The sequence below is a fragment of the Lagopus leucura genome, unplaced genomic scaffold (assembly GCF_019238085.1).
Source record: "Lagopus leucura isolate 7727_CA_CO unplaced genomic scaffold, USGS_WTPT01 Super-Scaffold_100017, whole genome shotgun sequence".
NCBI lineage: Eukaryota > Metazoa > Chordata > Aves > Galliformes > Phasianidae > Lagopus > Lagopus leucura.
This window is the reverse complement of record NW_024962271.1, coordinates 6,402,713-6,415,119: the sequence shown is the minus strand read 5'-3', so window position 1 is coordinate 6,415,119 and position 12,407 is coordinate 6,402,713. Positions and strand designations below refer to the sequence as shown.

Sequence of the window (12,407 nt, the reverse complement as noted above, 5' to 3'; positions counted from 1 at the left end):
TTGTGGGACTGAAATTCTCTGCTCTCAGCATGACAAGGCAAAGGTTTGTTCATTCTGATACAAGAGGATGGAATTCCATGCTTCAACATTTCCAGAATATTCCCTTAGAATCAGTTACATGTATGATCAGATGTAAATACATTTCAACATATCACACAAAGAAAAAAAATTTGTATGAGAATTCTCTCCTTACAAAGGTGGGTAGTCAGAACTGTACAATGTTTTCTAGTTGTTCTCTAAGAACAAGGTATTATAAGTAAAATGTAGACGCAAAATGTAAGTTAAATCAAAAGACTCTGGTAACAGATTAATGCAGCACAGCTGGATTGCTCTAAAGTTCACTGGAGTAAAAGGAAATACTTCAGTTTGCATGAACTTTGAAAAAGACTATTAGCTGTTGTGAAAATGAAAAAAATAAATGCAGAAAAAATTCAACTTTATATATTCCTGTTTTTTTCTTTCAACATGAGAACTGTACCCAATCTGTTTCATGAGAAAGAAAAGACTGCTTTCTGAGTATTACTGTATTAGGCATATGCAACCAGTGACAAGTACTGGATTTACAATATTTCTGAGGAGGGTGACACCTTTTACTTAAACATTCAGTGATCAGCACATTTATTTGTGCTGCGGCAACAATGCATTCTGCCTGCAGCAAGCAGAGCTCATGATTCCAAAATCCTACAAGAATGCCCAAACTGTTATGGCAAAGGCAATTTGGCAAGCATGCTCTTAATTATTTCTCAATGCACCAGTTCAATTTTTTTTAAAAGATGACTTATTAACTGAGTCATGGAATGAAACACTTTAACCTAGTTCTTAGACCTTCATTCAGAAATGAAACAGGACTTCCAGCCTTGCTCTAATGAACAGAAGCTGGAACGCTCAGCAAAACAGACTGCAACCTCTTCTCTGAAGCCTGAAAGCCAGTCAGATTTCTCAGAAAAGAGGACGCATTACTTGAAATACCTCAAGCAAAGGAAACAGGGTAGATTTCCTGCTTTCTGAGCACTCTGCTCATCTCCCACTAGAGATGATTTAATCAATCTTTCCCTCAATGAATTTGCCGCAGAGCTTTGACTTAAAAATAAATTAACTGTCAGTATAATGTCAGAAAGCTTGCTACAAATTTCATTTTCTTAATTGTTTGCAGCGTATATAACTTCCTGCACTTCAGAAACAGCAACCTGTGATAAAGGATGGAGAATATAGTAATGCTGAACAAATTCAAAGGAGAGAGATACATCTTGATCTCACTGCTAGCATGTGCACTACAACTGGATTAAAATGGAAGTACCAATACTGAATAATGTCAGTACTGTGAGAATAATTTATAAACGAAGGCTGATGTTTAATTTCTTACCCCATAGGCTTATGTCACCTGCCAGATAAGGTCCTCCAAAGACAAAGCCAACTTCATCTCCACGATCAGCTTTCACATACTCTGGTTTAGTATCCCAGTATAAAGTGGAACGATGCTGATACTCAAAGAAGTAGTAGGCGCTCCAGAATCTAGAAGACGTCACATTTAGAGAGTTGCAGGAGAAGCATGTTAGTGTTACTTTAAATATGTATAATGCTTTACAGGCAACTGGGCACATTTCTGAATGTAACACTACTCCCCAGTACATATTTGTATCTTTAATTAAAAATGAAGAATGCATAGTATTAAGAAGATGAAAAATTCACCTTGGGAATACAGATAGAAAACAAAATCCAGTTATTTCCCAGTTCTGCATATTTTGGTGTGCCTTGCCTATGCTTAGATGTCATAAAGTTTCTACACTGCAGAGCTGCTGACTTCTGAAGCAGTAGTGGGCTAAAAGGGAAATTCCAGGTTCCTTCAATTTTTAAGCTTGTGTAATTCACACAGCAAACGTCTACTTGTGTTATCCTTTTCTTGTCTCAGTGTATTGTAACCATAAGCCCAAGTGCAAAATACAAGTACAAAAGTAAAGACATCATTTGCTTGATGTGGTTCTGTACCCCTGAATCACACTTCATTCTCAAAGTTCCCAGTGGGAATTTCAAGAAGGGTTACCTGCACAACAGGATTTGTTTCTATACCATTTAATTCAGCCTGTAGTGAAGAGTTTGAGTGTCCTGTTTTGAGACTGTTTTAAAGAGAGTGTTCATTGTCTCACCCCAGTAATAACTCAGTGCTTTAATGGATGGTATGACAATAATGAAATCCCCCAGCAATTCCAGAAATCTGTCCTGTAGCACAGCAGGATCATTTGTGTTTTCCAGATATTCATCCATTATTACTGACAACAATTCTGCTGGCAAATTCTAAACAAATTTTTTAAAAAAGGGGGGGGGGGGGGGGCCGCGGAAACATGGAAAAACTATCACTTTCAATTAGCTGCTAAAAATGTCAGGTTTTGAACTTCAGAGATTCTGCAAAGGTAGAAGAGTAAAGGATAGCACCCATACTGATGGAAAAGCATGATGGCAAACAAAACTCACTGACATTTTTTTGTGAAAAGCAAAACAAAACAAACATGTTTCAGATAAAATTTACAACAGAGTTATATGATTTAAAACTCCTTAGGAATCAATTATTTTTCAGAAGTTTGGCATTTCACCCATCCTGACAATGTTTTCTTCATGGCATCTGTTTTCTTCAGGAGAAAAGAGACAGGAATAACAAGTTTGAGTTCTTGAAAGATGCGTAGACTAGTAGGCTACAGGGCAAGACCATCAGGATTTCTAAACACAGCTTAGGTCGTTAGTGTTACAATTCACTGTTTGACAGATACAGTTCAAAACAAAGAGTGCAAAATATTTTCAGTAACTACTTAAAAAGCTATATTTAATTTACTGAAAAAACCTGCCTTGAAACCCAATACGCAGGAGACTGGATATAAAATAGTGTAAGGGCATCATTACAGTAATCCTACATACAAATACATAACACAAAAATGTTGGTTCAGATTTCTTGAAGAAGAAAGGTATTTCCCAGAATGTAGGCCTGACTCAAACCTACTTCTGATTAGCTCCATACACTGCAGCCCTGCCAGCTTTGCCAGCATTCTCCTCAAAATTATCCAGAAAAAAAATTCTCCAGAAAATTAGAGAACACCAAACTTCACAAATCAGGGATATGCACCAAAATGAGGTTTTACTTCTTAGATTAGTGCAGCAATTCTTACCATCATTGGTAGTAGAAACTCTAAAGCTGAAGTGATTGATTTTTTTTATGTCCCACATCTCTCAAAGCTGGTATTGTTGATATCTGCACAGAAAAAAAGATGTTGCTAGAGCCATTTAACTTCTCCAAAGTTTCATATTTTAACAACTTTATTCCACTTTATTACTACTCATATTTATTTCTGAAGCAACCATATCATATGCAAAAATGCAGGAACTGTCTTCAAAAGCTTGTATTTACCACAGCATATGTTTCATTCATGGAAGTTACTACATCAGCCATTCTAACTATGTACTTTATCCTTAAATCAATACGTTGTTAAAAGATTTGCAAGACTGGGGAGCATTAGGGCAGAATTAAGCAACAAGCTTGTTGTGTCTCAAAGGCTTATTTTCCCTCAGGTAGGGGAGATCCTGTTTGGATCACTGGCAGCCCCTCTCCCAGAGACTCACGAATACTACATACATACAGAACAAATGCTTTGCATTACAAAGCCAAGCATGAATACTTATAAAACTAAGAGGACAAGAAAGACAGGACAAATCGATCCCCCACATTTTGCTGCACTGTATAGCAACTGTTCTCTTGAAGTTACCCATAGAATTCACGTGAAAGAGTGCAAGTGGGATACCTGTACTCCACTCAGAAAACAATGGTTTTCTGAGATTTTTAACCAACAAATCTTATTGCATGATAACAACAAATACAGGGGCAGCAACACAAACAGCACTCATTAGAGCTCACAGCATAAGAGGTAAAATGTTTACAGTGATCAGTACAGCATTTTTAAATGTCCAATGTATTGATCCTGAATACTGCACAGGTAACACCTGTGTGTTTGTTGTGGGGGAAAGAATTGTTTTTATTTTTGCAAAGTAATAAGCTCATGACTGCAGCATTATTTTTCACTTTCTCTGCCTGGTTAAGGCATTAAATTTATGGAAAATACTATATAATATTGACAGTTCAGCATGCAGGATGCAACCTGTCTTACTGCTTTGTGACCAACTGGTTCTGGGTCTCTACAAAATCAGAATGAAAACAAAATTTACTTTATATGTATTCCTAACAGTGCATACGTAAAAAGTGTCTGACAAGCAAAGACCTCCCCCACTCTTCTCAGAATCACCTGCAGTATTTAATACCAACATTCCAAAAAATGAAGAACAGATATTAAATTACAGATTTAATATTCCAGCCAAATTCATTATTGGTGACTCCTATCATAAACAGGACCATGTTAAATTCTTTTCCAGCCAACGTATCTTCAGGTGACTTATGAAGAAATACTCCATCCAAAACTAAGGGTAGAAATGGGATTTCCTGAAGGAGTAGAAAAAACATCAAATTACTTGTTAATAGTATTTTCCCTTTTTCCTTCAAGTCACATAATAAAACACCCACATTTAGCATTCCAGGTGCAGGAAAGAGCTTTAGGAAATCAGGGTACCTATGGCCACTGTAACACACAATTAGTTTTTCACAACAGCATGAAATGCTAGCCTGGCTGGGGTACGTTAAGATATAATTCAATGGTTTTCTGATCCTGTACTGTTTACAACTGACATTCAGGTATATTTATGTTTGAGCCTTGCACACAACTTTACAGTTGCTGTGACACTTCACTAAAAAAAGTCTTAACTAAAGAAAATGCCTGTGAGATAATTTGCATATTTGGGTGTACTTTGACAAAAATTCAGAAAAATCAACTTTGGAGCAGGTCAATTATTAACACTGATCAGAAGCTGATCTGAAGTTCTGCAAGCGTGCCATCAAAAAAAATCTGTTACTAAGTAAAGTTTCACTTACTGTACTGTTAAAGACTATCCATTGCTTCCTGGTTCCTCAAGCAGTTTATTAGTGTGAGTGAACTGCTAGTCTCACAGTTAAATATATTTGCAATTTTCAGAAAATTGTTAACAAAGACAAGAACTGTTAGCTATGAGTTAGTCTTTAAGGAATTTATATGCATAAGATCACTGTATGCAGTACTGTTGTTTTACATAAGGCCTAGTTTAGGTGAGCTTGATAGATCTTCAAGTACTTGATTTTACTAGAGATCCTACAGTTAGATCATTAAGAGAAATAATTCTTTTGTACTTCTCTTTAGTGCTATATTTCTGTTCACTGATACACAACCAATCTTGCTATAGAGATAGCATGAAATTGTAACAAAAATCAAGACAAGGAAGTTCAGAGAATCAGGCTGTGAGTTTCAAATTATGACTGCCTACAGCTTCAGGCAGAGAAACAAGAAAGGTGCTTTCATTTCAAGGTGTTTTGTTTGTTCTGTTTTGTTTGCTTTACTTCAAACTAAGAGTCTCCATAAAAGCCCATAGCTGAATAAAAACTGAGTGCTTCTTCTAATTAAATGTCCCGTAACACATTCAACCATTATTATGTAAGTGACAGTGTGCATGAAATTGGACATATGCAGCTAGGCATATGTGTAACTGAAAATACTTAAATCTACCCACAAATATTATAATCTCATAACTGTATAACCTATTTCCAACATCAAATGAACACAGTAAGATTGAAAATACACACACTATTTGAATTAAAATCTTACTTAGTGCTAATCTATTTATCCATACATATGCCTTGAAAAATAACCCTAATCAACTTGTCTGCATGATACGCAATCAGATTTTCCTCTTCTTTTAACCAAATAATCAGATATTAAAAATACTGTTCATTATGGAAGCTTTAAAATGCAAAAATGATCCTACCTTAAGATCTGCTGAAAGAAGTAAATCTTTATTAGAGGGAATTAGAACTCCACTCTCTAATATTGCTTTATGAAAGAGACCCTTAGACAAAGTAGATAAAACCTGCCAAAAAGGGAGGAACAGAAAACATTTATTGTGCATCACGGTCCTTATCTCATAACAACTTGCTCAACTACATTGCTGCAATCAGTGTGGAAATACACTTCTGGGGAAAGTGATCAGACTTACTTAGAACAAAGTACCTTTAACCTTCTTTTCAAAAACTGGATTAAGCATCAAATGTTACAGTAATTGAGTTTACTTCTGAACATTTTAAAAGACATTTTAGTTATCTATTGCATGCTTACCTGTGCAAAAACACAGCAAGATCCCGCAGATACACCAAAGAGTGTGACTGATCCTGGATCCCCACCAAAGTGTTCCATGTTTTCCCTGACCCACTGAAGAGTTTCTTCTTGATCCAAAAATGCCCAGTTCCCACGAGCATGTTCATCACCAGTACTGAAAGAAAAGCAGTATAAGCTAACATCTCAGGAAGAGTAATATTTCTTATACCAGAATAAAATTAACCCTGCCAACTTACAGTTTGTGCAGCTTGGCCAAGGAAAGGTCTTACAACTCAACCACTTAACCACATAAACCACTTATGCTTTAAGCAAAACAAAAAGTATGTAGTAAAAAGTGAAATGGTTCATCTTACTTGAAAAATCCAAGGAGTCCAAGTCTGTACTGAATTATTACTACCACTACAATATTCTTGCAGGTTGAAAGTGCTGAACCATTGCACCTAGAAGCACCACCAAATACAAAATTGCCTCCATGGATCCACACCACGACCATTGAGAAAAAAAGGGTGAGACATACATTACGCATTGGTCGGCAGATTTCATATGAGAAGGGAATACAACAGAGAATTAATAACTTCGAATCACTGAAAGTCAATGGGAGCTTAATTTCATGTTTATGGATTGTGAATTTTGCATAATATTAGTCCTGCTTATGCAAGACAACATTTTCAAAAGCAATTAAGTGGCTTAGGAGTCAGGATTAAAAGCAGACATTGTAGATCACAAGGTTTCACAAGGGGTTTACGTACAGGTAATTTGTTCTTCTTGTCTGCAGGGCTATAACCATTTAGATACAAGCAGTCCTCAGAAGTCCGAAATTGAATGTGTTTTTCTATATAACTTTTTTCAGCTTTTTTCAACATGGTCAAATCTTGAGGACATCTTCACAAAAGAAAGAAAGAAAGCATAATTATTAGTAATAAAACTGAAATATTAGCTATGTACCAATGATAGACAAAACACATTTTCTTTATCAGGCTGAATTTCCACTTGGCACTTGAACTCTCTGTTACTTACAGGAATCCTTATGTTTCCTAATCCCACAGTTCTTATTAAATATCCCACTACCAGTCAATCCAAGTACCTTAATAAAAATCATACACTAACAATCGTACACTAACAAATATGACAGTACTGACAAATATGAGCAAGTACAATACATGCAAGTTAAATGAACAGCTCTCACAGCAGCGGGTAAGAAGTTGCATCTTTCAGATCATTCCAGGGGTCAGGAGGTTCAGGTGGGGAAAACCTCAAAGACCCAACAAGTGCTTTTGCAAAAGGAATCCCAAGGAAAACATTTACAAGTCTGTCTGTTCCCTTCACATTTACTTGTTTTCCTCTGAGCAGTCCACATGCAATAGTCACTTCTGGTTCTGCAGCCTTCTGCCCTAAGTAGCACATAAGCCAGAAGAATTAATCTGCATTTTCATAATTATCAGATTTTTCACTGAGGCTTTCTTAAGGAAACAATTTATTTTGAAGATTTCACCTTGTTCAATTTTGTTCAGTTTTCATTTTACTTATGTGCAATGACACTCCCCTCACCAAAAACTTCCACAGCTGGCTCTGTTTATGACAGTAGGAGCTAGGTAGGGCACAGTTTACACACTCTGCAAGATAATAAATCTTAAAAACAATTTCAGAACAAACGGTAACAGACAAAATCATCAATATCTTCTAAGTTTACCATTCAATAAAACAATATCCTTTTATTAAACAAACCCTTTTATTATTTTCATAAAAACATCTCAAGATGGTTTCATTAAAAATAAAAAGTCACTTGTGCATTAAGCTTATTAGGATTCTTTTGCAGATTGCTAATACAAATAGAAGAGAGGTACTGCTCTTGAAAACTACTACCCTGTAATTTATTAGTGCAGTAGCTTCCCCATCAGCAGTTAAAAAATATATATATCAAAAATCAAAATCAAAGACCTTGCATCTCACCTTCTGTTCCACAAGTGGTGAATGTTAAACTACAAACCAAGATACAAAGCAAAGAAATCTGGGTTTGAGGAGCAATTTTTCTCCTAAGTTGGATTCCAGATTATTTTCTTTTTTTTATGTGGAAGACACTGGTACAAAGGCCTCTGCTGACTGTGCTCTCAGTAGGGAGCACAGCTGAATTCCCTTCTGAAAATGCACTGCATTAAGCACTTTCAGAGCTGTAACTGAAATGGAGAACAAATACAATCTCTTAGTGTAACATACCTGTCATTACCTGATCCTGATGATGGATGATTTGGCCCAGCATCAACTGTGAACAATGAAAGGTCTTATCCTAGTTAATCTGTTTTTACTTCTACAATCCTATACACACCTCAATTTCCATTTAAATATTTACTACTTCATATTTTGAATCTTTTAAGTGCTACAAAGCAGTGAAATTTTAAAGAGTTTCAGAGCTACTGACTAAAATTCCTGTGAACAAACACAACAAAAAGTGTTTGCAGATTACAAATAACTGGGAAGAAAGGAAGAAAGGAAGCTTAGTTATTGCAAAGGTTTAACAAGTGCTAGCATATCTGCACCACAATTAGCATAGTATGTGTGCTTTTCCTCAAGAACTGGCCTCCAACTTCCAAATTAGTTTTTTAACCTTTTTGCATATTTAAAAATAAATGGGATATTAAAGCTGAGGGCCAGATTACAACATCTTTTCTGTGACTGCACAAGGCAACAGAGAAGCCTCAGTGTAGGTTAGAAAGCAAGGCCAACACCTTATGGTACGTGTACTTCCCTCAAAAGACAAGGAAAAGACCATGACCACTCCTTCACTACAAAATAGCTTCCTATGGTGGAAATAAGCTGGCTATCCAAAACTGCCCAGTTTTCCCCTTTTGGCTGAGAAATCTCAAAAAGATCTGTAGTCCATAGGAGCATGACAACACTCAAAGCAAGTAACTGGCCTTAAACAGATAAGCCTCAAGGTCTTCTTCACAGTTGGATCTACAAGTTTAGCCTGCTCCACTAGCTCCCAGTTTTCAGCAGGCAGAACACTACATAATGGATCTGTGTTTCTCCACCTTTGATTCATTTTACATCTCCCAGATGAACAATGTCACCAGAACTGAGTTGCAAAGCATACTGCTCCAGGGTCTGCTGCACTGCTTTCACTTCATTCACCTCCAAAATAGAGATGCTGCAGAGCCATCTTCTCCATAACAGATGGGTAATCATGTAAGTTCACCCTGTCTTGAGATTCGTCATTTGGTTCTTCTTTAGATGCTTTTTTCACTGTAAATAGTTCCTCCTCAAAATACCAAAACAGGAAGTGAGACCTATCAGCTCAAATGAGCTCTAGGCTATCCCACCTTATCAGCCCTCACTCACCTCATCAGCTTGAGTCATCACCTCCTTATCCTTTTTCTCCCTCTTCTCTGTGAACAAAATCAGTATCAGACATATTAGCAAGTAGATAGATTGCTAATTAATTTTTAGTGATCTAAGAAAATAAACATTTTTTCACTTTTATTAGTGCTCTGAATTGAAAGAACTGTTTATCACAGCAACAATACCAACACAAAGCGCACTGAAGCTGCCGTTCCATTCAGAGCCAACCGTTACAAGTCACACACAGAAAAGCTCCTGGTGCACAACCCGCATCCCGCAGCAGCGACAGGGATCAAACGGCTGCCCAGTGCGCGGGCACAGCTGTGCCGGGGCTGCTTACACAAGCGTCTGTCGCGAGTAACACAGGAGTAAAGCTTTTATTTCTGCCGGCTGCCAGCAGGGCGGCTCGGGCGACCGGTGTTTCATTACCCATAACCGTACCTCGAGGCAGCCAGCAAGCTGTCACTCGAGAGATAACAACAAAAACCAATCGTTTCTTTTTTGTGATAACAAATCTTTTTTTGTGTGATAAGTAATCAAATATATGGCTGAGAAGCTGAAGCAAGATACTGCGTGTTTACACAGAAGTCAATGCCTAACTCCTAAGACCAAGGGGTGAATGAAGCTGCGCTGTAAAACATCGCTACAGCCCCGATCGCTCCACTTACTGTAACAACGTGATTTTTTTTTTTTTTACACGCAGTTTGCTTTTTCAAATTAACTCAAAGACGAAAGACATTGCTTTAAGCAAAACATGACCCAACTCTCCCCCACCCTCCCCAGCACCGAACTCCTCGTAGCCCCGCACCACCTCCCCGCACAGCTCCTCCCCCTGCCGAGCTCAGCACCACGCCGACAAGCCAGCCCTCCGCACGGCTGCTCACGGCTTCAGTGCCGTTCCACCGCTCGCCCACGGGGGAGCACTCCGCACCAAAGCTCCCCGCCCGGTCCGGCGGCGAATCGCGTCCGGGCTCCTTCCGCCCCGCCGGCATCGCAGCCATGGTGGGCCCGGGCGGCGGCGTGCCGCTGGAGAACGCCAACCCGCTCATCTACCGCCGCTCGGGGGAGCGGCCCGTGACGGCGCGGGAGGAGGACGACGAGCTGCCCGACTCCATCGACGACCGGGAGATCTTCGATATCCTGCCGGCAGGGCAGGGAGGGAGGGCGGGGGTAGGGCGGGCGGGCGGCCTCCGTCCCGCTTTCCTTAACGCCGCACATCTCATCCGCTCCATTAACGACCCCGAGCATCCTCTGACCCTGGAGGAGCTGAATGTCGTCGAGCAAGTTCGAGTTAAAGTGAGACTATCTTATTTTTGCTGTTGTTGTTGTTGTTTCTCCTCTTTGTTTGTTCATTACTTTTTTTTTTTTTTTTTTTTTTTTTTTTACCGTGAAAAGAAGTGTATTATGTGAATTTACTGCATTTAAACATAGTACTTTAAGCCCTCAGCAAAGAAAACCCGAGCAGTGCTGTGCATGGAACGCTGCAGGCAGGGCACAGCAACAAACCTGTTGGTTTGTTTTCCAACAGGTGAACGATGCCGAGAGCACCGTGGCAGTGGAGTTCACACCCACCATCCCGCACTGCAGCATGGCAACGCTAATCGGCCTGTCCATAAAAGTGAAACTGATCAGATCACTGCCCGAGAGGTTTAAGGTGAGTAGTAAAGTCACTCTGGAAAGCAGAAGAGATGGATGGTGTTCAAAAGCAACTAAAACTTTTTGCTCCACATTATGGAGGAGGGAAACGCTCCAGGCTGAGGAAGGAACTAAACTAGCAGAGCAGAGCTGCAGTTCTGTGCTGGTGGCATCGCAGCTGATTGGGGTTGTGGTGTGAAGGCATGAGGGCACAGAAGGAGATGGCAGTGCTTTAGCCCTCTGCCTGAAGGAGGCTTATGCAGGTGGAAATGTGGTGTTCTTTTGGGCTTGGTTTTATTCTTGCTGGTACAGCATCTGTCCTTGCCAGGAATGTCTTTTGTTGTTGCTTTGTTTTGCTGTTTTCTTAATTAAATACTTTGAGCTTCCAGTGTTTTGTTGACTTGTCTCCTTTTTCTTTCTCCATACTTTTTAAGATGGATGTTCATATAACACCAGGAACACATGCCTCTGAACATGCAGGTAAGTGTTTTATTGCTCTGTTGTGTGGTTTTCTTTTATTAATCCAAAAATTAGAGAGAAGATAGATTCCTCCAACTGCAGATCAGCTGTTTAACATCTGGGACTGTACACAAACCAGCCCCTTCTGGGAGATGTTACAGAACAGGAATGTGTAATAACAAAACTTAGAAGTACTCAGTGTCTTGGATAGCCTGTGCTGTCAAATAGTCATTGCTTTACCTGGAAGGCACAGAAAGAGGGGGGAGGCAGGAGGTAAATTTCCTCTCCTGTTACACATACACATGCATAACTTCCTGCTGCTGAATTATAAATAACTTACTGGTTTGAGATCTGCTAATGTGCCGTCTTTGACTTTAGACCACAGCTTTGCGATATAGTTAGCATCTGTGGAGTTATTTTAGCTGAGTACCACAGCAACACTGAGACTATTAGTCTCACGGTAAAGTACTTCTAAAAAGACCTCTTGTACCAATATTTTGACCAGTTCCTTGTGGTATTTTTTTCTGTGCAGTTAACAAACAGCTTGCTGATAAAGAACGTGTAGCAGCTGCTTTGGAAAACTCTCACTTACTGGAAGTGGTAAATCAGTGTTTGTCTGCTAGATCATAATTGCCTGATCAGGAAACCATTAGTATTCTGCTGTATTAATTTTGTATATAAGTGGTGTTGCTAATGCTACATGTATCTATGAGCAAAATAAAACTACCTTAAAGAAGTGTTCCA

General features: G+C 39.0%; 2 protein-coding genes across 6 annotated transcripts; one reads left to right on the top strand and one right to left on the bottom strand.

The window, feature by feature from the left end:
* Nucleotides 1-1,188: 1,188 nt before the first annotated feature.
* LOC122183178 (carboxylesterase 1D-like) lies at nucleotides 1,189-10,316 on the bottom strand. 5 transcript variants are annotated; one of them, XR_006180133.1, is made up of 8 exons: nucleotides 9,755-10,316; nucleotides 9,570-9,616; nucleotides 8,448-9,489; nucleotides 6,234-7,115; nucleotides 5,887-5,988; nucleotides 4,337-4,477; nucleotides 3,156-3,238; nucleotides 1,189-1,512 (listed from the first exon to the last, which is right to left on the bottom strand). XR_006180133.1 is itself a non-coding variant. In XM_042876969.1 (8 exons), exons 3-7 carry the CDS (start codon nucleotides 7,018-7,020, stop codon nucleotides 3,176-3,178), a joined length of 498 nt encoding a protein of 165 aa, XP_042732903.1. In that variant the 5' UTR covers nucleotides 7,021-7,115; nucleotides 9,570-9,616; nucleotides 9,755-10,316; the 3' UTR covers nucleotides 1,189-1,512; nucleotides 3,156-3,175. The 5 variants fall into 5 exon arrangements, 2 of the variants coding, with proteins under 2 accessions (XP_042732903.1, XP_042732902.1); XR_006180135.1 differs by having other exon boundaries at nucleotides 6,234-6,387; nucleotides 9,363-9,489; XR_006180134.1 differs by having other exon boundaries at nucleotides 8,448-8,493.
* Nucleotides 10,317-10,540: 224 nt separating this feature from the next.
* Nucleotides 10,541-12,399, top strand: CIAO2B (cytosolic iron-sulfur assembly component 2B). The gene is made up of 5 exons (XM_042876970.1): nucleotides 10,541-10,704; nucleotides 10,786-10,865; nucleotides 11,098-11,223; nucleotides 11,639-11,684; nucleotides 12,196-12,399. The coding sequence occupies exons 1-5, from the start codon at nucleotides 10,569-10,571 to the stop codon at nucleotides 12,291-12,293; spliced, it is 486 nt and encodes a 161-aa protein (XP_042732904.1). The 5' UTR covers nucleotides 10,541-10,568; the 3' UTR covers nucleotides 12,294-12,399.
* The last annotated feature ends 8 nt before the right edge of the window (nucleotides 12,400-12,407 follow it).

Coding starts and splice junctions, on each gene's coding strand:
- LOC122183178 (XM_042876969.1), bottom strand. CDS start 7,020: ATGGTTATAGCCCTGCAGACAAGAAGAACAAATTACCT. Junction 6,388..6,982: donor ACAAGAAGAACAAATTACCT/GTACGTAAACCC, acceptor CTTTTCTTTCAG/TACTGGTGATGAACATGCTC. Junction 4,478..5,886: donor TTCTTTCAGCAGATCTTAAG/GTAGGATCATTT, acceptor CTACTCCTTCAG/GAAATCCCATTTCTACCCTT.
- CIAO2B (XM_042876970.1), top strand. CDS start 10,569: ATGGTGGGCCCGGGCGGCGGCGTGCCGCTGGAGAACGCCAACCCGCTC. Junction 10,866..11,097: donor TCGAGCAAGTTCGAGTTAAA/GTGAGACTATCT, acceptor GTTTTCCAACAG/GTGAACGATGCCGAGAGCAC. Junction 11,224..11,638: donor CACTGCCCGAGAGGTTTAAG/GTGAGTAGTAAA, acceptor ATACTTTTTAAG/ATGGATGTTCATATAACACC.